The 24,469-nt window shown below is 35.3% G+C and overlaps 3 protein-coding genes across 3 annotated transcripts; all 3 read right to left on the bottom strand.

Annotated features, from left to right (window-relative positions):
* Positions 1-477: 477 nt before the first annotated feature.
* Positions 478-3,703, bottom strand: LOC131666011 (juvenile hormone esterase-like). Its single transcript, XM_058938330.1, has 10 exons — positions 3,623-3,703; positions 2,636-2,773; positions 2,402-2,558; positions 2,139-2,324; positions 1,854-2,056; positions 1,547-1,707; positions 1,338-1,485; positions 1,108-1,252; positions 891-1,020; positions 478-802 (listed from the first exon to the last, which is right to left on the bottom strand). The coding sequence occupies exons 1-10, from the start codon at positions 3,686-3,688 to the stop codon at positions 478-480; spliced, it is 1,659 nt and encodes a 552-aa protein (XP_058794313.1). The 5' UTR covers positions 3,689-3,703.
* A 6,381-nt stretch (positions 3,704-10,084) lies between these two features.
* On the bottom strand, positions 10,085-13,310 carry LOC131666003 (juvenile hormone esterase-like). Its single transcript, XM_058938320.1, has 10 exons — positions 13,230-13,310; positions 12,243-12,380; positions 12,009-12,165; positions 11,746-11,931; positions 11,461-11,663; positions 11,154-11,314; positions 10,945-11,092; positions 10,715-10,859; positions 10,498-10,627; positions 10,085-10,409 (listed from the first exon to the last, which is right to left on the bottom strand). Exons 1-10 carry the CDS (start codon positions 13,293-13,295, stop codon positions 10,085-10,087), a joined length of 1,659 nt encoding a protein of 552 aa, XP_058794303.1. The 5' UTR covers positions 13,296-13,310.
* A 6,381-nt stretch (positions 13,311-19,691) lies between these two features.
* LOC131665994 (juvenile hormone esterase-like) lies at positions 19,692-22,917 on the bottom strand. The gene is made up of 10 exons (XM_058938308.1): positions 22,837-22,917; positions 21,850-21,987; positions 21,616-21,772; positions 21,353-21,538; positions 21,068-21,270; positions 20,761-20,921; positions 20,552-20,699; positions 20,322-20,466; positions 20,105-20,234; positions 19,692-20,016 (listed from the first exon to the last, which is right to left on the bottom strand). Exons 1-10 carry the CDS (start codon positions 22,900-22,902, stop codon positions 19,692-19,694), a joined length of 1,659 nt encoding a protein of 552 aa, XP_058794291.1. The 5' UTR covers positions 22,903-22,917.
* Positions 22,918-24,469: the final 1,552 nt, after the last annotated feature.

Below are 24,469 nucleotides of genomic sequence, written 5' to 3'. Positions count from 1 at the left end.
ATTATCTATAGATCCTGTAAGAAAACAATCTTGTTAACTGGTAGCGCAAAAAATTAAATACTATAATTGCTGCAAGATATTATTCACTATATTTTTGATATCAATTAGATCTTTTTATTGTAAATGTTGAATAGGAATAATAACAATAAAAATCATTATAGTTGTTTTCCAAGTTTATGCAATAGCAATTTGTTCTGACTACATTAATGATCGATAATTTTATTGTTCAATTTAAAAATATTTTTGTACTGAAACGACTGCAGGGGTATAGGGAGACCTTACAACAGAGTTATTACGAAATCAAATTTGATAACCTAATTCTAATCATCTTTGTAATGTAACTTGTATCAATATCACAGTATAATTTCACATTTCATTTTATTTTCATTTATTCGATTCTGAGTAATGAATATTTATCTTTCGAAACAATGAATGTGAAATGATGATCCATCTTATCTCGACAATCCATTACAATTTTTAGCCTAGTCTTGGAATGAATGCCCTCCTATGAAAAGAGAAGACCTTTTCCCTTAATTTCCTAATTAGTTTCTCGTTTATATCGTCGGGTATTCTATCTGTACTATTCATTACATAACTAGAAACAGGTCTTGTCATTGTCTTACAGTAATTCAAAATATGAGAGTTTCCAAGTCCAGCATATTGGTAAATTTTAAAAAATGTATCTGTGGGGCGTTTCAACTTTACGTAAAGACCTTCACTAATTTCCAAATGTTTTCCCCAAACCTTCGAGTCTGGCCATACTATACCTAACAAATCAGACGTACTATTTGGAGTCGGATTACTGCAATATGAAATATCAATTTATATGTACTGTAGCTTTTACAAAACCATGTAATAAAATGTAAGTGGTAAAGCGTTATTGTATTAACCTATATTTAGCAAAGTTTGTCCACATACGAGTCATTCTTTGTCTTGTTATTTTTATGGTAGGTTCTTCAAGAGGAAGTTGTATGTGAGGTCTATAAAATATGTAAGACAATTCGTCTCCGTGTCCAGCTCCTTTAAATATTCATCGATTATTGGTTCATTACAGTTAGTGCCATACACATTGTATATTATTATATTATTTTTCATGAATTTTATTACCTTTCATACGTACACCTTCGGTTTTATGAGCTGAAAATTGAGGATCAAAAGTATAGCGGTAATAATAAATAGGGTAATTATTATGATCTAGCATTATCCGTTGCTTCATATCTATACCAGCGGTAAAAAATATGTCTGATGTGTCCTAAAAGAATGTTAAATAAAATTAGTAGTTATTTTTTAACTCATTAATTATACTGTTTGTCAATGTTTCTTCAATAGAAAAAGACCTTAAGCAGCTGATTTATTACGGTTTCCGATAAATTTGAAATTTCAGAAAATTTCAATTTCGCAATCTGGGTTAAAAGTGGCAAATAAATATCTAGTTTACCAATCTTCACCATTTTCAAAGCAGTATTGACCATATCTAATAGTGTTCTAAAACCTGATAAAAATGCAAATTATTAAAATTATATTATGATATTATTTCTTTTGCAACGTAACTTCACCAAAAGTTGAAGTTTCAACTGCAGTAAAGCCCATCAAATGAGGTCCTTTATTATAGTTGCCCAGTGTATATTTAATCATAGAACACTGTGTCAAGAATTTTTCTTGATGTTTGGCGACCGAATTGTCTTCAACTATCGGTCTAAAAGGCATCTAAATCGAAAATTGTAAAATAGTTTATGCAATAATATAGTATCTTCTAATGAAAAATATTATATACATTGGCATTATTGTAATATAGCCACAACGTGTTAAAATATTTATTTGACTATTTTAACAAAGTCCGAAAATTATCTCACCAATGGGATTACATTTGATGCTCTAACGATATCGTGAGCCGATGCTTTGTAAAGAACTTGAAGCAGTTCGTTTTTGTTGCTTGTAACTTCGCCAAGTTTGGTTCCAAGAATGAAAGCATTTTTCTCAGCTTCTGATGCACTTTCAATACCCCAGTAAAGGCACAGTGTTGAACCACTCATACCAATCGATTGTTTGAACAAACCTGTGAAGAAATTGAAAATTAAGAAATCAGACTTGAAATTTGTTCGAGAAATTTATAACAGCGAAGATATTTTTGACGGTACCAGAAGACATATTTGAAAGTATATGGAGATCTACGGCAACTGATCCGGCATTTTGACCGAAAATCGTTACTTGTTTTGGATCTCCTCCAAAATTAGCGATATTTTTCTGGACCCATTTGAGAGCTAAATTTTGATCTTTGAGTCCACAGTTCCCAGTAGCATTTTCATGATTCAAACTTAAGAATCCTATAAAATATATTAACATTTTTAAGCTGAGAGTATATTCTTACCTAAAACTACGACGGAGCCCTTAAATATACTACCTAAGGCATCTAGACGATAATTCATGGACACGACAATAACGTCTTCTTCAAGAAGAAAATCTGGTCCATAGTAGGAAGCGTTAGAATTACCAGTTCTGTATGCACCTCCGTGAATCCAAACCATCACTGGCTTTGCTTGTTGATGGTGGAATTGGATCTATAAAATAAATATTAAAAACTCATTATAAACTAAACATTCCATTACAGATAATAACAAAAGAACAGCGTTACTACATGAGGGGTGAAAACATTAAGATACAAGCAATCTTCCGAACCAACAACCGTCGAACTTGTGCTATTGTATTGAATACACATACTTCCTTCTGTGGTAGCATTTAAAACATCTTCCCATGACTCTGTTTCCTCAGGAGGCTGTAAATTATTTCATTTATTTAAAAATTTGTTCTTTTTTTCTTAGAAATGTACAATTTTTACATAAAAAGTTTAGATATTTATGTCTGAAGTATTGGTAATATACGCCGGATATCATGAACGTGCGTATTCTACATATCAAATACTAGTCATTGCTATCATTTACAAAGTAACGGTAATGTCAGATAACTTAACAATACGAGTACATACCTGTTTGTAAAAGGAAGTTTATTAGCTATTCTTATCGAAAGTATACATCTATGGGAGATTAGTATATAGTGTTTGCCAAAGCGATAACCGTAAAATTAAATATTTGTTTTCATTAATATTAGAGATCTTCATATACTCGGTGGGACTCCCCCGCGCCTTCTTTTTCCCGAACATAAACGCATTTTTTCAAAATAAGAAAATTGACATACGAGTAAGTTGCGATCGTCTAGAAATTATGTATGAAAACATTTTTTGCTGCAAACAATAGTGCACAGATATTGTGATTTCAATTGTGACTTGAAGGGCCAATTTTGAACACTAATGGTCGATCGTTTTACTGGTTGGAGCATTTCATCATATTACTTTATAAGAACAAAATTATCGCTTATTCATATTACGATTACTAGGAATTTATTGTTTGCAGTGAAAAAATTATTTCAAAACAGTTTCTCGGTACCTGCAGCTTACTCTGATATATCAATTTTATCTTTTTTAAAAGGTTATTAGGAACGGAGGGTTCGAAAATATATTTATCTAACATTATTTATTTAGTTGTAGTGAAATTATTTTATTATTAATCTATTAGTAGTATTATCTATTAGTATTAGGTGAAATGACAAAACGTCAAGTTATCATTACCTGGAATCTTAAATGATTGACAGGAGGTTTCGCATATGGAATCCCTTTAAAAGCCGCATATGTCATAGATTTGTCTATTGTACTTAAAATAGCACCTCTAACAGGGCCACTATGTGTTTGAATAATAGATGTAAATGCTGTTTTTCCCGTTGAAAATAACACAAATAACCAGCAGGATAACGCGAAAAATTTCTTAACTAACATTTCATCAACGGTTGATTAAATCTATTAAGTACGTGTAGGAAATTTTAATACTACGTACAACGAGAGAGTACTCTAAAATTGAAAAGCCTAATCTATTTAAGCAAAAGTATTATCACTGGTCTTTATTTAATATGTCATGGAGTGTGCTTTATCGTAATGAAAACCATATGTTGATAAATTTATTCATCATATCAATATTCGTCTCGAATCAGATATCAGAGATAACGAATATATTATATTCTTTATGAAAAACAATTCCTAGAATAATTATCATGATTCTTTAAATCTACTGATTAATATGTTGATTACCGAATTTTAGTAAAGCTGCGCATGCAGTAAATTAATATTAGTATATTTTTGTGGCCCTCCCGTTGTAATATTCACAATACTTGTGACCATTCTTCATATTTTACAAATAATTCAATATAATTATAAGCTTTAACTATCTGCACTTTATATCTCGAAAAATCTCAAAAATCTCGAAAATAATAGGTTCAGAGAAAAAATTGTAAGTAAAATAGTAAAGACCAAGAAATGGTGACTTCAAGTTTGACCTACAGGTTGATTTTCAAGGTCAAATCGGAATGAGCTTCAACTTTTTAAATGGAAACCTATATTTTTTACTGTGGATTCGTATTTTTATATAAAAAAGATACGTACGTTTTGTATAAAACATGTTTTTTGAAGTTTCCTTCTCTTACTCTATCGGGCGTGAGATACAGCTAGGCAGTCAAATATGAATCAGACAACCTGATAAAGTAAATCATAACTTCTATTTATTATCATTGTGTCAAGGTGTTGAAAAACGTGTTTTTTATTTTGAAAACAAGATCCTTTGGAACTTCGAAAATTATTTTTCTGTTTAGATAGATGTGACGGAGAATCTCGGCTAGGCCGATCTCGTCCGTTAGCTCTCGCAAATGTCCGTGCGCCGCGCCAGGCTGAGAGTGTGTACGTTTGGCACACACACTCACGCTTGGACCTTTTGTTTACGAGGTGCTGAACACGGGCCGAGCTGACTGCTGGAGCGACGCAGATGGCGCAGAAGAAGAAAGAGAGAGAGAGAGAGAGAGAGAGAGCGCTCGAATTGCTGATCGCCGCGGAAAATCGGGGAGTCTCTGCTAAGCGAGGAGCAGAGAAAGTCGTGCGCGCGGATTAACCGAAAAGGTCGCGGTTTTTCCAAGTTGGCCCCGCGACCTCGTCGACGTCTCGTTTGCTTTTGGAGACACGCCCGGTGCGCGGACGAGTATCGGAGAGTGAGGCTGGGTCGCGCCCAGCCGTATCCCGAAGTATACCCGGCACCGGTGCGTGTGAGTTATCGGCGAGGTGCGCGGGTGCGCGCGCGAGCAGTCAGGACGTGCTGCAGTTCCGAACGGTAGAGAGACGGCGAAGACAACAGCGACAACAATCGACGAGCGAGTTGCGGGCGAGGCGGCAATATTGCGGAGCGAGTTGCGGGCGAGGCGGCAATATTGCGGAGCGAGCGAGAGGACGAGCCAGAGGACAGATAGCGGCGACAACGAAGATACCAGCGAGACGGCCAGCGAGGAGAACACATCAGTAACGTCACACTGAGGAGCGCTCTAGCCGTCAGAAAGGCTGAAGGTCAAGGTCGGTGCCGTATTTTCCTCTTATCTCTCTCTCTTGCATGTTCGGGCGTCGGTCTGTGGTTGGTAGCACAGCAGACCTGCTGGCTACCCGTTAATGGCCTATCACCGAAAAGTATTTTGTCGGGCATTATTGTAACGGTCTAATTTATAAAGGGAATCGGCAGGCTGATCAGCCGCCGATTCACCTTTCGCGTTCGGATTCATTGCTGTGCCGTTCGTAGTGTATAAGCGCGAGATCGCTGTATTGTAACTCATTGTTGACGATTAAAGTATTAGTGTTAATCCGCTGTTGTGTTTATTCGCCGCCGTATCACTCCTCATCCCGACTTCGAATCTGTGCGCTTAACGTGTTTATGCTCGACGCGTTATTCAGTCGTGGGAACGTCTTTTGCTTCCGGAATCCCCGAATAAATAATTTGTGCGGACGGCCGCGAGCAACCCAGACGGGTACGGCCGGAATTCTCCGTTACATAGAGTTTAGAAAATAAGTAAGATATTATTAGGACAAGTTTACGAAGAGTATCTAGGAATCTAATCTGTGTTGCGGAAAGAGATTTTTGGGTTAGCGGATCAAATTAGTTGCTCCCGTTATATACACACTTCCGTTCTCTAACAAGTAGGTGTATCAGAATTACGCCTGCACTACAAGAAAGGTCTCAACCGAGACGGTTCAGTAACATATATTCCAGTTCCGGAGTTCATACTGTTATCACAACTGCCATATCGTCAGCGTGGGCGACCAGTTTTATCCTCAGGAGTTGCACAAGTGTGTCGTACAGTATGTTCCAGAATACTAGTCCCAAGATAGATTTCTAGTCAACACCTATGGAATTCATCTATTTGCCATCCCGTCTGTTGTCTCGTACGTAATCTATACGAGGTCTGTCCGGAAAGTATCGGGCCTACGTTTATATCTTCGCGCCATAGTCTTCGAGCGACCTCTACCAGACAGAAACGTCAACAGTAAAGCCTCACGAATCTATTGGTTACTTACTGACACCTGCCGGACGTATAGTTCATGCGCAGCGTGTCTTTGTTTACAGTGCCTTTTTCGCGTTCGTTGGATTTTGACATTGTCAAAAATGACTAAAAAACAAGAACTACGAATTTGCATCAAATTTTGCTTTCAATTCGGAAAAACGAGTTCGGAAACTATTGAAATTATGCAAAAGGCCTTCGGAAACGAGTGTATGAGCAAAACACGAATAAAAGAGTGGTATAAACGGTTCAAGGATGGTAGCACTTCTGTCGATAGTAATTCTCATTCCGGCCGACCTTCGACGACAAAAACCGCAGATAATATTGAGCGGGTGCTAATTGCAATCGAACAAGATCGTCGTATGACTGTGTGAGAACTAGAAGAAGACCTTGGGATACCAAAAACTATCATTTCAGAAATTTTAACCGAAAAGTTAGGAATGAAACGCGTGTGTGCGAAATTCATCCCAAAATTGCTCACAGCAGAGCAGACGAACATTCGCTTAGAAATCGCTCTTGACTATCTGGAAATGGTCAATAATGATGATAATGTGCTTAGAAAAGTTAGTACAGGTGATGAATCATGGGTTTATGGTTATGATCCTGAAACAAAAGAACAATCTTCACAGTGGAAGCATTCTGAATCGCCAAGACCAAAAAAAGCACGTTAAAGTCAGAGCAATGTTAAGTCAATGTTGATTGTTTTTTTCGATTGTGAAGGTGTTGTACATCACGAATATGCACCAACAGGTCAGATAATCAATAAAGAATATTACATTCAAATGTTAAAACGTTTGCATGATGCAGTAAGAAAAAATGGCCGCACTTTTGGGAAAGTGGTGACTGGCTTCTCCATCACGATAATGCGCCAGCGCATTCATCCAATCTTGTGCAGCAGTTTTTGAGCAAATACAATATCGCATTGTTTCGACAACCTTCATACAGTCCCGACATAGCCCCTTGTGACTTTTGGCTGTTTCCAAAATTAAAAAAACCACTCAAAGGACAACACCGATTCGATGACAAAACAACGGTTGAAAACAATGCGACGAGTGTACTTAAGGCTATCTCTAAAAGTAAGTTCCAGGACTGTTTTGAAAAGTGGAAACATCGATGGAACCATGTTATTCAATAAAGTAGGGATTAATTTGAAGGATGCCACCCACCAGATGATAAAGAATAACGCTAGCACGAAAATATAAAAGTAGGTCAAATACTTTCCGGACAGACCTCGTATACGCCGAGTCGTGGCGTAAGGAGTTGATATTAGATTCGGTATCCGGAGTTTAATATTTTTTGTAAAGATGGGATTCCTGCGACCAGTGGCGGAATAGTATTTTTGATCAAGAAAACTTATCACTATTCAGAGATAAAAGACTGTAAACATGGAAGTTCTTAGACAGAATTATGTGAAATTGAAATTTCAAATTTAAAAAAAACGGGTCTCCATAATCGTTTACTATAAGTTGTCCAACACTTCACTAAACAACCTTGAGTGAGGCACAATTAATAGTAATACTAAACATTAAGTCTCGATGTATACTAGTAGGAGATTTCATTTCTCATAATCATGCCTGGAACTGATCCAAAACAGACGAGAATGAAAAAAAAGTATTAACAAACTAAGAAAATCTATCTTTTTCTTTGTAACAAGAATACCGTTATTTGTAAAAATACGGAAAACCATTGCCAAAGCCACATCGATCTCATTTTTTCAACTCTCAATATAGCGCAATTACTGAAAGTTAAGCCGACTTGAATAAAATAAACATTATCTACCATCAAACTGCTTTCCTAGCTAACCAAACAGTGAAGTCATGGCCTCACCATATAGTCTATAAGTTCCTCAAGAAAGGTAAAATATCTCTATAGCCGAGTGTAATAACATTTTACAGTATATTATGCACATTGCACATTTATTCTTATCTATCTACATTTCAAAATTAGTACTTTATTATAACTTTTTCGCACTATCATGTATACAATTACTAAATAACCTTTAATAAGTTCTAATAAAGCTTAGATCCGTAAAATATAATAATTACCTCCGAGTATAATTAGCTTTTGCTGAAAATATGTGGAATCGTACATCTTGCAGGAAGATTTAATTATTCAGAAGAGTAGGAGCAATCAGATTTTATTTTTGTCTTCAATTCTTGGCCAGATACATAATTTAATAAATTGTTAATAGAGGCAATTATTGATATATTAGCGACACCAGATTTTTCAATCCAGGAAAAGCCGAAGTGATAACTTTTAATTACCAATCAACATTCAAGAATAATTTTTCTATGAATAATTGAGAACTTTGATTGAATGACCGTAGCAATATCGTTAAAGTCTACTTCTACAAGTACATAGACTGTAGTCGTCGTCGATGAAAACGTTGACATTATACGCCTTATCGGCATACCAAGAAATCGAAGATAATTCTGTATACTCAGTCGTATAAGTAAGCTTATATGTTGTTGAATTTAAACTAAAATTCATTTTGTATTTTGAATGGTATTATACACTGATGTAATAGGCAAGTCCAAGCGATGCCAAATTTACAACGCCAAAATTTTCTGAGCCACGGGAGACTTTTTCTTATATCGCATTTTCCTTCGTAACGTTTTTCTTAATAGTTAGTCTCATCAGGTGTGTTGGTCGAATGTGTTGTTTAATATCATATCTGTATGCATATTTATTTAATATAATAAATATTCAACATATAATAATTAACTACATTAATTGCAGATCAGCTTTCCGTTGAGAGATATTGTTAAGTAATGTTTTGTTTTTTAAAAATTAACTTCACTCAGTTCGACATAAGCACTGAATGAAAGTGGGCTTTTCAATTCTTACAAGTATAAATGAGAGATAGTCTTAAAATCTACAAGTTCGATTGGAATTCTAGTGGTCCTACTTTTAGTGTCAGTCTTCGCGTTGGCGATTAACTAAATACACATTAGAAAAGCCTATGAATCGAAGTACACTTGAAAAAATAGATGATTGAGAAGAGGAGCATAGCAAATAGACCTTGCATTTAAAAAGGCATTCTTATTACTGCGTACAAATTGTATCCATCCTTTATACGCCATTTTCCAAACTGTTATTCTTGTGTTCACTGCAATAGAAATAATAATAAGAATGGCATTTGCTTCATTTCTGTATTACACATCAGTTTGCAGACTAGATACTTTGAAAACCAATTATCTATAGATCCTGTAAGAAAACAATCTTGTTAACTGGTAGCGCAAAAAATTAAATACTATAATTGCTGCAAGATATTATTCACTATATTTTTGATATCAATTAGATCTTTTTATTGTAAATGTTGAATAGGAATAATAACAATAAAAATCATTATAGTTGTTTTCCAAGTTTATGCAATAGCAATTTGTTCTGACTACATTAATGATCGATAATTTTATTGTTCAATTTAAAAATATTTTTGTACTGAAACGACTGCAGGGGTATAGGGAGACCTTACAACAGAGTTATTACGAAATCAAATTTGATAACCTAATTCTAATCATCTTTGTAATGTAACTTGTATCAATATCACAGTATAATTTCACATTTCATTTTATTTTCATTTATTCGATTCTGAGTAATGAATATTTATCTTTCGAAACAATGAATGTGAAATGATGATCCATCTTATCTCGACAATCCATTACAATTTTTAGCCTAGTCTTGGAATGAATGCCCTCCTATGAAAAGAGAAGACCTTTTCCCTTAATTTCCTAATTAGTTTCTCGTTTATATCGTCGGGTATTCTATCTGTACTATTCATTACATAACTAGAAACAGGTCTTGTCATTGTCTTACAGTAATTCAAAATATGAGAGTTTCCAAGTCCAGCATATTGGTAAATTTTAAAAAATGTATCTGTGGGGCGTTTCAACTTTACGTAAAGACCTTCACTAATTTCCAAATGTTTTCCCCAAACCTTCGAGTCTGGCCATACTATACCTAACAAATCAGACGTACTATTTGGAGTCGGATTACTGCAATATGAAATATCAATTTATATGTACTGTAGCTTTTACAAAACCATGTAATAAAATGTAAGTGGTAAAGCGTTATTGTATTAACCTATATTTAGCAAAGTTTGTCCACATACGAGTCATTCTTTGTCTTGTTATTTTTATGGTAGGTTCTTCAAGAGGAAGTTGTATGTGAGGTCTATAAAATATGTAAGACAATTCGTCTCCGTGTCCAGCTCCTTTAAATATTCATCGATTATTGGTTCATTACAGTTAGTGCCATACACATTGTATATTATTATATTATTTTTCATGAATTTTATTACCTTTCATACGTACACCTTCGGTTTTATGAGCTGAAAATTGAGGATCAAAAGTATAGCGGTAATAATAAATAGGGTAATTATTATGATCTAGCATTATCCGTTGCTTCATATCTATACCAGCGGTAAAAAATATGTCTGATGTGTCCTAAAAGAATGTTAAATAAAATTAGTAGTTATTTTTTAACTCATTAATTATACTGTTTGTCAATGTTTCTTCAATAGAAAAAGACCTTAAGCAGCTGATTTATTACGGTTTCCGATAAATTTGAAATTTCAGAAAATTTCAATTTCGCAATCTGGGTTAAAAGTGGCAAATAAATATCTAGTTTACCAATCTTCACCATTTTCAAAGCAGTATTGACCATATCTAATAGTGTTCTAAAACCTGATAAAAATGCAAATTATTAAAATTATATTATGATATTATTTCTTTTGCAACGTAACTTCACCAAAAGTTGAAGTTTCAACTGCAGTAAAGCCCATCAAATGAGGTCCTTTATTATAGTTGCCCAGTGTATATTTAATCATAGAACACTGTGTCAAGAATTTTTCTTGATGTTTGGCGACCGAATTGTCTTCAACTATCGGTCTAAAAGGCATCTAAATCGAAAATTGTAAAATAGTTTATGCAATAATATAGTATCTTCTAATGAAAAATATTATATACATTGGCATTATTGTAATATAGCCACAACGTGTTAAAATATTTATTTGACTATTTTAACAAAGTCCGAAAATTATCTCACCAATGGGATTACATTTGATGCTCTAACGATATCGTGAGCCGATGCTTTGTAAAGAACTTGAAGCAGTTCGTTTTTGTTGCTTGTAACTTCGCCAAGTTTGGTTCCAAGAATGAAAGCATTTTTCTCAGCTTCTGATGCACTTTCAATACCCCAGTAAAGGCACAGTGTTGAACCACTCATACCAATCGATTGTTTGAACAAACCTGTGAAGAAATTGAAAATTAAGAAATCAGACTTGAAATTTGTTCGAGAAATTTATAACAGCGAAGATATTTTTGACGGTACCAGAAGACATATTTGAAAGTATATGGAGATCTACGGCAACTGATCCGGCATTTTGACCGAAAATCGTTACTTGTTTTGGATCTCCTCCAAAATTAGCGATATTTTTCTGGACCCATTTGAGAGCTAAATTTTGATCTTTGAGTCCACAGTTCCCAGTAGCATTTTCATGATTCAAACTTAAGAATCCTATAAAATATATTAACATTTTTAAGCTGAGAGTATATTCTTACCTAAAACTACGACGGAGCCCTTAAATATACTACCTAAGGCATCTAGACGATAATTCATGGACACGACAATAACGTCTTCTTCAAGAAGAAAATCTGGTCCATAGTAGGAAGCGTTAGAATTACCAGTTCTGTATGCACCTCCGTGAATCCAAACCATCACTGGCTTTGCTTGTTGATGGTGGAATTGGATCTATAAAATAAATATTAAAAACTCATTATAAACTAAACATTCCATTACAGATAATAACAAAAGAACAGCGTTACTACATGAGGGGTGAAAACATTAAGATACAAGCAATCTTCCGAACCAACAACCGTCGAACTTGTGCTATTGTATTGAATACACATACTTCCTTCTGTGGTAGCATTTAAAACATCTTCCCATGACTCTGTTTCCTCAGGAGGCTGTAAATTATTTCATTTATTTAAAAATTTGTTCTTTTTTTCTTAGAAATGTACAATTTTTACATAAAAAGTTTAGATATTTATGTCTGAAGTATTGGTAATATACGCCGGATATCATGAACGTGCGTATTCTACATATCAAATACTAGTCATTGCTATCATTTACAAAGTAACGGTAATGTCAGATAACTTAACAATACGAGTACATACCTGTTTGTAAAAGGAAGTTTATTAGCTATTCTTATCGAAAGTATACATCTATGGGAGATTAGTATATAGTGTTTGCCAAAGCGATAACCGTAAAATTAAATATTTGTTTTCATTAATATTAGAGATCTTCATATACTCGGTGGGACTCCCCCGCGCCTTCTTTTTCCCGAACATAAACGCATTTTTTCAAAATAAGAAAATTGACATACGAGTAAGTTGCGATCGTCTAGAAATTATGTATGAAAACATTTTTTGCTGCAAACAATAGTGCACAGATATTGTGATTTCAATTGTGACTTGAAGGGCCAATTTTGAACACTAATGGTCGATCGTTTTACTGGTTGGAGCATTTCATCATATTACTTTATAAGAACAAAATTATCGCTTATTCATATTACGATTACTAGGAATTTATTGTTTGCAGTGAAAAAATTATTTCAAAACAGTTTCTCGGTACCTGCAGCTTACTCTGATATATCAATTTTATCTTTTTTAAAAGGTTATTAGGAACGGAGGGTTCGAAAATATATTTATCTAACATTATTTATTTAGTTGTAGTGAAATTATTTTATTATTAATCTATTAGTAGTATTATCTATTAGTATTAGGTGAAATGACAAAACGTCAAGTTATCATTACCTGGAATCTTAAATGATTGACAGGAGGTTTCGCATATGGAATCCCTTTAAAAGCCGCATATGTCATAGATTTGTCTATTGTACTTAAAATAGCACCTCTAACAGGGCCACTATGTGTTTGAATAATAGATGTAAATGCTGTTTTTCCCGTTGAAAATAACACAAATAACCAGCAGGATAACGCGAAAAATTTCTTAACTAACATTTCATCAACGGTTGATTAAATCTATTAAGTACGTGTAGGAAATTTTAATACTACGTACAACGAGAGAGTACTCTAAAATTGAAAAGCCTAATCTATTTAAGCAAAAGTATTATCACTGGTCTTTATTTAATATGTCATGGAGTGTGCTTTATCGTAATGAAAACCATATGTTGATAAATTTATTCATCATATCAATATTCGTCTCGAATCAGATATCAGAGATAACGAATATATTATATTCTTTATGAAAAACAATTCCTAGAATAATTATCATGATTCTTTAAATCTACTGATTAATATGTTGATTACCGAATTTTAGTAAAGCTGCGCATGCAGTAAATTAATATTAGTATATTTTTGTGGCCCTCCCGTTGTAATATTCACAATACTTGTGACCATTCTTCATATTTTACAAATAATTCAATATAATTATAAGCTTTAACTATCTGCACTTTATATCTCGAAAAATCTCAAAAATCTCGAAAATAATAGGTTCAGAGAAAAAATTGTAAGTAAAATAGTAAAGACCAAGAAATGGTGACTTCAAGTTTGACCTACAGGTTGATTTTCAAGGTCAAATCGGAATGAGCTTCAACTTTTTAAATGGAAACCTATATTTTTTACTGTGGATTCGTATTTTTATATAAAAAAGATACGTACGTTTTGTATAAAACATGTTTTTTGAAGTTTCCTTCTCTTACTCTATCGGGCGTGAGATACAGCTAGGCAGTCAAATATGAATCAGACAACCTGATAAAGTAAATCATAACTTCTATTTATTATCATTGTGTCAAGGTGTTGAAAAACGTGTTTTTTATTTTGAAAACAAGATCCTTTGGAACTTCGAAAATTATTTTTCTGTTTAGATAGATGTGACGGAGAATCTCGGCTAGGCCGATCTCGTCCGTTAGCTCTCGCAAATGTCCGTGCGCCGCGCCAGGCTGAGAGTGTGTACGTTTGGCACACACACTCACGCTTGGACCTTTTGTTTACGAGGTGCTGAACACGGGCCGAGCTGACTGCTGGAGCGACGCAGATGGCGCAGAAGAAGAAAGAGAGAGAGAGAGAGAGAGAGAGAGCGCTCGAATTGCTGATCGCCGCGGAAAATCGGGGAGTCTCTGCTAAGCGAGGAGCAGAGAAAGTCGTGCGCGCGGATTAACCGAAAAGGTCGCGGTTTTTCCAAGTTGGCCCCGCGACCTCGTCGACGTCTCGTTTGCTTTTGGAGACACGCCCGGTGCGCGGACGAGTATCGGAGAGTGAGGCTGGGTCGCGCCCAGCCGTATCCCGAAGTATACCCGGCACCGGTGCGTGTGAGTTATCGGCGAGGTGCGCGGGTGCGCGCGCGAGCAGTCAGGACGTGCTGCAGTTCCGAACGGTAGAGAGACGGCGAAGACAACAGCGACAACAATCGACGAGCGAGTTGCGGGCGAGGCGGCAATATTGCGGAGCGAGTTGCGGGCGAGGCGGCAATATTGCGGAGCGAGCGAGAGGACGAGCCAGAGGACAGATAGCGGCGACAACGAAGATACCAGCGAGACGGCCAGCGAGGAGAACACATCAGTAACGTCACACTGAGGAGCGCTCTAGCCGTCAGAAAGGCTGAAGGTCAAGGTCGGTGCCGTATTTTCCTCTTATCTCTCTCTCTTGCATGTTCGGGCGTCGGTCTGTGGTTGGTAGCACAGCAGACCTGCTGGCTACCCGTTAATGGCCTATCACCGAAAAGTATTTTGTCGGGCATTATTGTAACGGTCTAATTTATAAAGGGAATCGGCAGGCTGATCAGCCGCCGATTCACCTTTCGCGTTCGGATTCATTGCTGTGCCGTTCGTAGTGTATAAGCGCGAGATCGCTGTATTGTAACTCATTGTTGACGATTAAAGTATTAGTGTTAATCCGCTGTTGTGTTTATTCGCCGCCGTATCACTCCTCATCCCGACTTCGAATCTGTGCGCTTAACGTGTTTATGCTCGACGCGTTATTCAGTCGTGGGAACGTCTTTTGCTTCCGGAATCCCCGAATAAATAATTTGTGCGGACGGCCGCGAGCAACCCAGACGGGTACGGCCGGAATTCTCCGTTACATAGAGTTTAGAAAATAAGTAAGATATTATTAGGACAAGTTTACGAAGAGTATCTAGGAATCTAATCTGTGTTGCGGAAAGAGATTTTTGGGTTAGCGGATCAAATTAGTTGCTCCCGTTATATACACACTTCCGTTCTCTAACAAGTAGGTGTATCAGAATTACGCCTGCACTACAAGAAAGGTCTCAACCGAGACGGTTCAGTAACATATATTCCAGTTCCGGAGTTCATACTGTTATCACAACTGCCATATCGTCAGCGTGGGCGACCAGTTTTATCCTCAGGAGTTGCACAAGTGTGTCGTACAGTATGTTCCAGAATACTAGTCCCAAGATAGATTTCTAGTCAACACCTATGGAATTCATCTATTTGCCATCCCGTCTGTTGTCTCGTACGTAATCTATACGAGGTCTGTCCGGAAAGTATCGGGCCTACGCTTATATCTTCGCGCCATAGTCTTCGAGCGACCTCTACCAGACAGAAACGTCAACAGTAAAGCCTCACGAATCTATTGGTTACTTACTGACACCTGCCGGACGTATAGTTCATGCGCAGCGTGTCTTTGTTTACAGTGCCTTTTTCGCGTTCGTTGGATTTTGACATTGTCAAAAATGACTAAAAAACAAGAACTACGAATTTGCATCAAATTTTGCTTTCAATTCGGAAAAACGAGTTCGGAAACTATTGAAATTATGCAAAAGGCCTTCGGAAACGAGTGTATGAGCAAAACACGAATAAAAGAGTGGTATAAACGGTTCAAGGATGGTAGCACTTCTGTCGATAGTAATTCTCATTCCGGCCGACCTTCGACGACAAAAACCGCAGATAATATTGAGCGGGTGCTAATTGCAATCGAACAAGATCGTCGTATGACTGTGTGAGAACTAGAAGAAGACCTTGGGATACCAAAAACTATCATTTCAGAAATTTTAACCGAAAAGTTAGGAATGAAACGCGTGTGTGCGAAATTCATCCCAAAATTGCTCACAGCAGAGCAGACGAACATTCGCTTAGAAATCGCTCTTGACTATCTGGAAATGGTCAATAATGATGATAATGTGCTTAGAAAAGTTAGTACAGGTGATGAATCATGGGTTTATGGTTATGATCCTGAAACAAAAGAACAATCTTCACAGTGGAAGCATTCTGAATCGCCAAGACCAAAAAAAGCACGTTAAAGTCAGAGCAATGTTAAGTCAATGTTGATTGTTTTTTTCGATTGTGAAGGTGTTGTACATCACGAATATGCACCAACAGGTCAGATAATCAATAAAGAATATTACATTCAAATGTTAAAACGTTTGCATGATGCAGTAAGAAAAAATGGCCGCACTTTTGGGAAAGTGGTGACTGGCTTCTCCATCACGATAATGCGCCAGCGCATTCATCCAATCTTGTGCAGCAGTTTTTGAGCAAATACAATATCGCATTGTTTCGACAACCTTCATACAGTCCCGACATAGCCCCTTGTGACTTTTGGCTGTTTCCAAAATTAAAAAAACCACTCAAAGGACAACACCGATTCGATGACAAAACAACGGTTGAAAACAATGCGACGAGTGTACTTAAGGCTATCTCTAAAAGTAAGTTCCAGGACTGTTTTGAAAAGTGGAAACATCGATGGAACCATGTTATTCAATAAAGTAGGGATTAATTTGAAGGATGCCACCCACCAGATGATAAAGAATAACGCTAGCACGAAAATATAAAAGTAGGTCAAATACTTTCCGGACAGACCTCGTATACGCCGAGTCGTGGCGTAAGGAGTTGATATTAGATTCGGTATCCGGAGTTTAATATTTTTTGTAAAGATGGGATTCCTGCGACCAGTGGCGGAATAGTATTTTTGATCAAGAAAACTTATCACTATTCAGAGATAAAAGACTGTAAACATGGAAGTTCTTAGACAGAATTATGTGAAATTGAAATTTCAAATTTAAAAAAAACGGGTCTCCATAATCGTTTACTATAAGTTGTCCAACACTTCACTAAACAACCTTGAGTGAGGCACAATTAATAGTAATACTAAACATTAAGTCTCGATGTATACTAGTAGGAGATTTCATTTCTCATAATCATGCCTGGAACTGATCCAAAACAGACGAGAATGAAAAAAAAGTATTAACAAACTAAGAAAATCTATCTTTTTCTTTGTAACAAGAATACCGTTATTTGTAAAAATACGGAAAACCATTGCCAAAGCCACATCGATCTCATTTTTTCAACTCTCAATATAGCGCAATTACTGAAAGTTAAGCCGACTTGAATAAAATAAACATTATCTACCATCAAACTGCTTTCCTAGCTAACCAAACAGTGAAGTCATGGCCTCACCATATAGTCTATAAGTTCCTCAAGAAAGGTAAAATATCTCTATAGCCGAGTGTAATAACATTTTACAGTATATTATGCACATTGCACATTTATTCTTATCTATCTACATTTCAAAATTAGTACTTTATTATAACTTTTTCGCACTATCATGTATACAATTACTAAATAACCTTTAATAAGTTCTAATAAAGCTTAGATCCGTAAAATATAATAATTACCTCCGAGTATAATTAGCTTTTGCTGAAAATATGTGGAATCGTACATCTTGCAGGAAGATTTAATTATTCAGAAGAGTAGGAGCAATCAGATTTTATTTTTGTCTTCAATTCTTGGCCAGATACATAATTTAATAAATTGTTAATAGAGGCAATTATTGATATATTAGCGACACCAGATTTTTCAATCCAGGAAAAGCCGAAGTGATAACTTTTAATTACCAATCAACATTCAAGAATAATTTTTCTATGAATAATTGAGAACTTTGATTGAATGACCGTAGCAATATCGTTAAAGTCTACTTCTACAAGTACATAGACTGTAGTCGTCGTCGATGAAAACGTTGACATTATACGCCTTATCGGCATACCAAGAAATCGAAGATAATTCTGTATACTCAGTCGTATAAGTAAGCTTATATGTTGTTGAATTTAAACTAAAATTCATTTTGTATTTTGAATGGTATTATACACTGATGTAATAGGCAAGTCCAAGCGATGCCAAATTTACAACGCCAAAATTTTCTGAGCCACGGGAGACTTTTTCTTATATCGCATTTTCCTTCGTAACGTTTTTCTTAATAGTTAGTCTCATCAGGTGTGTTGGTCGAATGTGTTGTTTAATATCATATCTGTATGCATATTTATTTAATATAATAAATATTCAACATATAATAATTAACTACATTAATTGCAGATCAGCTTTCCGTTGAGAGATATTGTTAAGTAATGTTTTGTTTTTTAAAAATTAACTTCACTCAGTTCGACATAAGCACTGAATGAAAGTGGGCTTTTCAATTCTTACAAGTATAAATGAGAGATAGTCTTAAAATCTACAAGTTCGATTGGAATTCTAGTGGTCCTACTTTTAGTGTCAGTCTTCGCGTTGGCGATTAACTAAATACACATTAGAAAAGCCTATGAATCGAAGTACACTTGAAAAAATAGATGATTGAGAAGAGGAGCATAGCAAATAGACCTTGCATTTAAAAAGGCATTCTTATTACTGCGTACAAATTGTATCCATCCTTTATACGCCATTTTCCAAACTGTTATTCTTGTGTTCACTGCAATAGAAATAATAATAAGAATGGCATTTGCTTCATTTCTGTATTACACATCAGTTTGCAGACTAGATACTTTGAAAACCAATTATCTATAGATCCTGTAAGAAAACAATCTTGTTAACTGGTAGCGCAAAAAATTAAATACTATAATTGCTGCAAGATATTATTCACTATATTTTTGATATCAATTAGATCTTTTTATTGTAAATGTTGAATAGGAATAATAACAATAAAAATCATTATAGTTGTTTTCCAAGTTTATGCAATAGCAATTTGTTCTGACTACATTAATGATCGATAATTTTATTGTTCAATTTAAAAATATTTTTGTACTGAAACGACTGCAGGGGTATAGGGAGACCTTACAACAGAGTTATTACGAAATCAAATTTGATAACCTAATTCTAATCATCTTTGTAATGTAACTTGTATCAATATCACAGTATAATTTCACATTTCATTTTATTTTCATTTATTCGATTCTGAGTAATGAATATTTATCTTTCGAAACAATGAATGTGAAATGATGATCCATCTTATCTCGACAATCCATTACAATTTTTAGCCTAGTCTTGGAATGAATGCCCTCCTATGAAAAGAGAAGACCTTTTCCCTTAATTTCCTAATTAGTTTCTCGTTTATATCGTCGGGTATTCTATCTGTACTATTCATTACATAACTAGAAACAGGTCTTGTCATTGTCTTACAGTAATTCAAAATATGAGAGTTTCCAAGTCCAGCATATTGGTAAATTTTAAAAAATGTATCTGTGGGGCGTTTCAACTTTACGTAAAGACCTTCACTAATTTCCAAATGTTTTCCCCAAACCTTCGAGTCTGGCCATACTATACCTAACAAATCAGACGTACTATTTGGAGTCGGATTACTGCAATATGAAATATCAATTTATATGTACTGTAGCTTTTACAAAACCATGTAATAAAATGTAAGTGGTAAAGCGTTATTGTATTAACCTATATTTAGCAAAGTTTGTCCACATACGAGTCATTCTTTGTCTTGTTATTTTTATGGTAGGTTCTTCAAGAGGAAGTTGTATGTGAGGTCTATAAAATATGTAAGACAATTCGTCTCCGTGTCCAGCTCCTTTAAATATTCATCGATTATTGGTTCATTACAGTTAGTGCCATACACATTGTATATTATTATATTATTTTTCATGAATTTTATTACCTTTCATACGTACACCTTCGGTTTTATGAGCTGAAAATTGAGGATCAAAAGTATAGCGGTAATAATAAATAGGGTAATTATTATGATCTAGCATTATCCGTTGCTTCATATCTATACCAGCGGTAAAAAATATGTCTGATGTGTCCTAAAAGAATGTTAAATAAAATTAGTAGTTATTTTTTAACTCATTAATTATACTGTTTGTCAATGTTTCTTCAATAGAAAAAGACCTTAAGCAGCTGATTTATTACGGTTTCCGATAAATTTGAAATTTCAGAAAATTTCAATTTCGCAATCTGGGTTAAAAGTGGCAAATAAATATCTAGTTTACCAATCTTCACCATTTTCAAAGCAGTATTGACCATATCTAATAGTGTTCTAAAACCTGATAAAAATGCAAATTATTAAAATTATATTATGATATTATTTCTTTTGCAACGTAACTTCACCAAAAGTTGAAGTTTCAACTGCAGTAAAGCCCATCAAATGAGGTCCTTTATTATAGTTGCCCAGTGTATATTTAATCATAGAACACTGTGTCAAGAATTTTTCTTGATGTTTGGCGACCGAATTGTCTTCAACTATCGGTCTAAAAGGCATCTAAATCGAAAATTGTAAAATAGTTTATGCAATAATATAGTATCTTCTAATGAAAAATATTATATACATTGGCATTATTGTAATATAGCCACAACGTGTTAAAATATTTATTTGACTATTTTAACAAAGTCCGAAAATTATCTCACCAATGGGATTACATTTGATGCTCTAACGATATCGTGAGCCGATGCTTTGTAAAGAACTTGAAGCAGTTCGTTTTTGTTGCTTGTAACTTCGCCAAGTTTGGTTCCAAGAATGAAAGCATTTTTCTCAGCTTCTGATGCACTTTCAATACCCCAGTAAAGGCACAGTGTTGAACCACTCATACCAATCGATTGTTTGAACAAACCTGTGAAGAAATTGAAAATTAAGAAATCAGACTTGAAATTTGTTCGAGAAATTTATAACAGCGAAGATATTTTTGACGGTACCAGAAGACATATTTGAAAGTATATGGAGATCTACGGCAACTGATCCGGCATTTTGACCGAAAATCGTTACTTGTTTTGGATCTCCTCCAAAATTAGCGATATTTTTCTGGACCCATTTGAGAGCTAAATTTTGATCTTTGAGTCCACAGTTCCCAGTAGCATTTTCATGATTCAAACTTAAGAATCCTATAAAATATATTAACATTTTTAAGCTGAGAGTATATTCTTACCTAAAACTACGACGGAGCCCTTAAATATACTACCTAAGGCATCTAGACGATAATTCATGGACACGACAATAACGTCTTCTTCAAGAAGAAAATCTGGTCCATAGTAGGAAGCGTTAGAATTACCAGTTCTGTATGCACCTCCGTGAATCCAAACCATCACTGGCTTTGCTTGTTGATGGTGGAATTGGATCTATAAAATAAATATTAAAAACTCATTATAAACTAAACATTCCATTACAGATAATAACAAAAGAACAGCGTTACTACATGAGGGGTGAAAACATTAAGATACAAGCAATCTTCCGAACCAACAACCGTCGAACTTGTGCTATTGTATTGAATACACATACTTCCTTCTGTGGTAGCATTTAAAACATCTTCCCATGACTCTGTTTCCTCAGGAGGCTGTAAATTATTACATTTATTTAAAAATTTGTTCTTTTTTTCTTAGAAATGTACAATTTTTACATAAAAAGTTTAGATATTTATGTCTGAAGTATTGGTAATATACGCCGGATATCATGAACGTGCGTATTCTACATATCAAATACTAGTCATTGCTATCATTTACAAAGTAACGGTAATGTCAGATAACTTAACAATACGAGTACATACCTGTTTGTAAAAGGAAGTTTATTAGCTATTCTTATCGAAAGTATACATCTATGGGAGATTAGTATATAGTGTTTGCCAAAGCGATAACCGTAAAATTAAATATTTGTTTTCATTAATATTAGAGATCTTCATATACTCGGTGGGACTCCCCCGCGCCTTCTTTTTCCCGAACATAAACGCATTTTTTCAAAATAAGAAAATTGACATACGAGTAAGTTGCGATCGTCTAGAAATTATGTATGAAAACATTTTTTGCTGCAAACAATAGTGCACAGATATTGTGATTTCAATTGTGACTTGAAGGGCCAATTTTGAACACTAATGGTCGATCGTTTTACTGGTTGGAGCATTTCATCATATTACTTTATAAGAACAAAATTATCGCTTATTCATATTACGATTACTAGGAATTTATTGTTTGCAGTGAAAAAATTATTTCAAAACAGTTTCTCGGTACCTGCAGCTTACTCTGATATATCAATTTTATCTTTTTTAAAAGGTTATTAGGAACGGAGGGTTCGAAAATATATTTATCTAACATTATTTATTTAGTTGTAGTGAAATTATTTTATTATTAATCTATTAGTAGTATTATCTATTAGTATTAGGTGAAATGACAAAACGTCAAGTTATCATTACCTGGAATCTTAAATGATTGACAGGAGGTTTCGCATATGGAATCCCTTTAAAAGCCGCATATGTCATAGATTTGTCTATTGTACTTAAAATAGCACCTCTAACAGGGCCACTATGTGTTTGAATAATAGATGTAAATGCTGTTTTTCCCGTTGAAAATAACACAAATAACCAGCAGGATAACGCGAAAAATTTCTTAACTAACATTTCATCAACGGTTGATTAAATCTATTAAGTACGTGTAGGAAATTTTAATACTACGTACAACGAGAGAGTACTCTAAAATTGAAAAGCCTAATCTATTTAAGCAAAAGTATTATCACTGGTCTTTATTTAATATGTCATGGAGTGTGCTTTATCGTAATGAAAACCATATGTTGATAAATTTATTCATCATATCAATATTCGTCTCGAATCAGATATCAGAGATAACGAATATATTATATTCTTTATGAAAAACAATTCCTAGAATAATTATCATGATTCTTTAAATCTACTGATTAATATGTTGATTACCGAATTTTAGTAAAGCTGCGCATGCAGTAAATTAATATTAGTATATTTTTGTGGCCCTCCCGTTGTAATATTCACAATACTTGTGACCATTCTTCATATTTTACAAATAATTCAATATAATTATAAGCTTTAACTATCTGCACTTTATATCTCGAAAAATCTCAAAAATCTCGAAAATAATAGGTTCAGAGAAAAAATTGTAAGTAAAATAGTAAAGACCAAGAAATGGTGACTTCAAGTTTGACCTACAGGTTGATTTTCAAGGTCAAATCGGAATGAGCTTCAACTTTTTAAATGGAAACCTATATTTTTTACTGTGGATTCGTATTTTTATATAAAAAAGATACGTACGTTTTGTATAAAACATGTTTTTTGAAGTTTCCTTCTCTTACTCTATCGGGCGTGAGATACAGCTAGGCAGTCAAATATGAATCAGACAACCTGATAAAGTAAATCATAACTTCTATTTATTATCATTGTGTCAAGGTGTTGAAAAACGTGTTTTTTATTTTGAAAACAAGATCCTTTGGAACTTCGAAAATTATTTTTCTGTTTAGATAGATGTGACGGAGAATCTCGGCTAGGCCGATCTCGTCCGTTAGCTCTCGCAAATGTCCGTGCGCCGCGCCAGGCTGAGAGTGTGTACGTTTGGCACACACACTCACGCTTGGACCTTTTGTTTACGAGGTGCTGAACACGGGCCGAGCTGACTGCTGGAGCGACGCAGATGGCGCAGAAGAAGAAAGAGAGAGAGAGAGAGAGAGAGAGAGCGCTCGAATTGCTGATCGCCGCGGAAAATCGGGGAGTCTCTGCTAAGCGAGGAGCAGAGAAAGTCGTGCGCGCGGATTAACCGAAAAGGTCGCGGTTTTTCCAAGTTGGCCCCGCGACCTCGTCGACGTCTCGTTTGCTTTTGGAGACACGCCCGGTGCGCGGACGAGTATCGGAGAGTGAGGCTGGGTCGCGCCCAGCCGTATCCCGAAGTATACCCGGCACCGGTGCGTGTGAGTTATCGGCGAGGTGCGCGGGTGCGCGCGCGAGCAGTCAGGACGTGCTGCAGTTCCGAACGGTAGAGAGACGGCGAAGACAACAGCGACAACAATCGACGAGCGAGTTGCGGGCG

Source organism: Phymastichus coffea, unplaced genomic scaffold (assembly GCF_024137745.1).
Source record: "Phymastichus coffea isolate CEN01 unplaced genomic scaffold, Cenicafe_Pcof_1.1 PCOF00003, whole genome shotgun sequence".
In the NCBI taxonomy this organism is placed as follows: Eukaryota; Metazoa; Arthropoda; class Insecta; order Hymenoptera; family Eulophidae; genus Phymastichus; species Phymastichus coffea.
The sequence above is the reverse complement of the archived record's forward strand: the minus strand, read 5'-3'. Positions and strand labels throughout refer to the sequence as shown.

Bases quoted from the DNA above. Each gene is read 5' to 3' on its own strand.
- LOC131666011 (XM_058938330.1), bottom strand. From the start codon at position 3,688: ATGACATATGCGGCTTTTAAAGGGATTCCATATGCGAAACCTCCTGTC. The intron at 2,774-3,622 runs GTAATGATAACT...AATAATTTACAG, and splicing joins TCAATCATTTAAGATTCCAG to CCTCCTGAGGAAACAGAGTC. The intron at 1,021-1,107 runs GTAATAAAATTC...GAATATTTAAAG, and splicing joins CGAAGGTGTACGTATGAAAG to GAGCTGGACACGGAGACGAA.
- LOC131666003 (XM_058938320.1), bottom strand. From the start codon at position 13,295: ATGACATATGCGGCTTTTAAAGGGATTCCATATGCGAAACCTCCTGTC. The intron at 11,932-12,008 runs GTAGTATATTTA...TATATTTTATAG, and splicing joins TTATCGTCTAGATGCCTTAG to GATTCTTAAGTTTGAATCAT. The intron at 11,315-11,460 runs GTGAGATAATTT...TTTTCGATTTAG, and splicing joins CATCAAATGTAATCCCATTG to ATGCCTTTTAGACCGATAGT.
- LOC131665994 (XM_058938308.1), bottom strand. From the start codon at position 22,902: ATGACATATGCGGCTTTTAAAGGGATTCCATATGCGAAACCTCCTGTC. The intron at 21,988-22,836 runs GTAATGATAACT...AATAATTTACAG, and splicing joins TCAATCATTTAAGATTCCAG to CCTCCTGAGGAAACAGAGTC. The intron at 20,017-20,104 runs GTTAATACAATA...TTCATATTGCAG, and splicing joins ACAAACTTTGCTAAATATAG to TAATCCGACTCCAAATAGTA.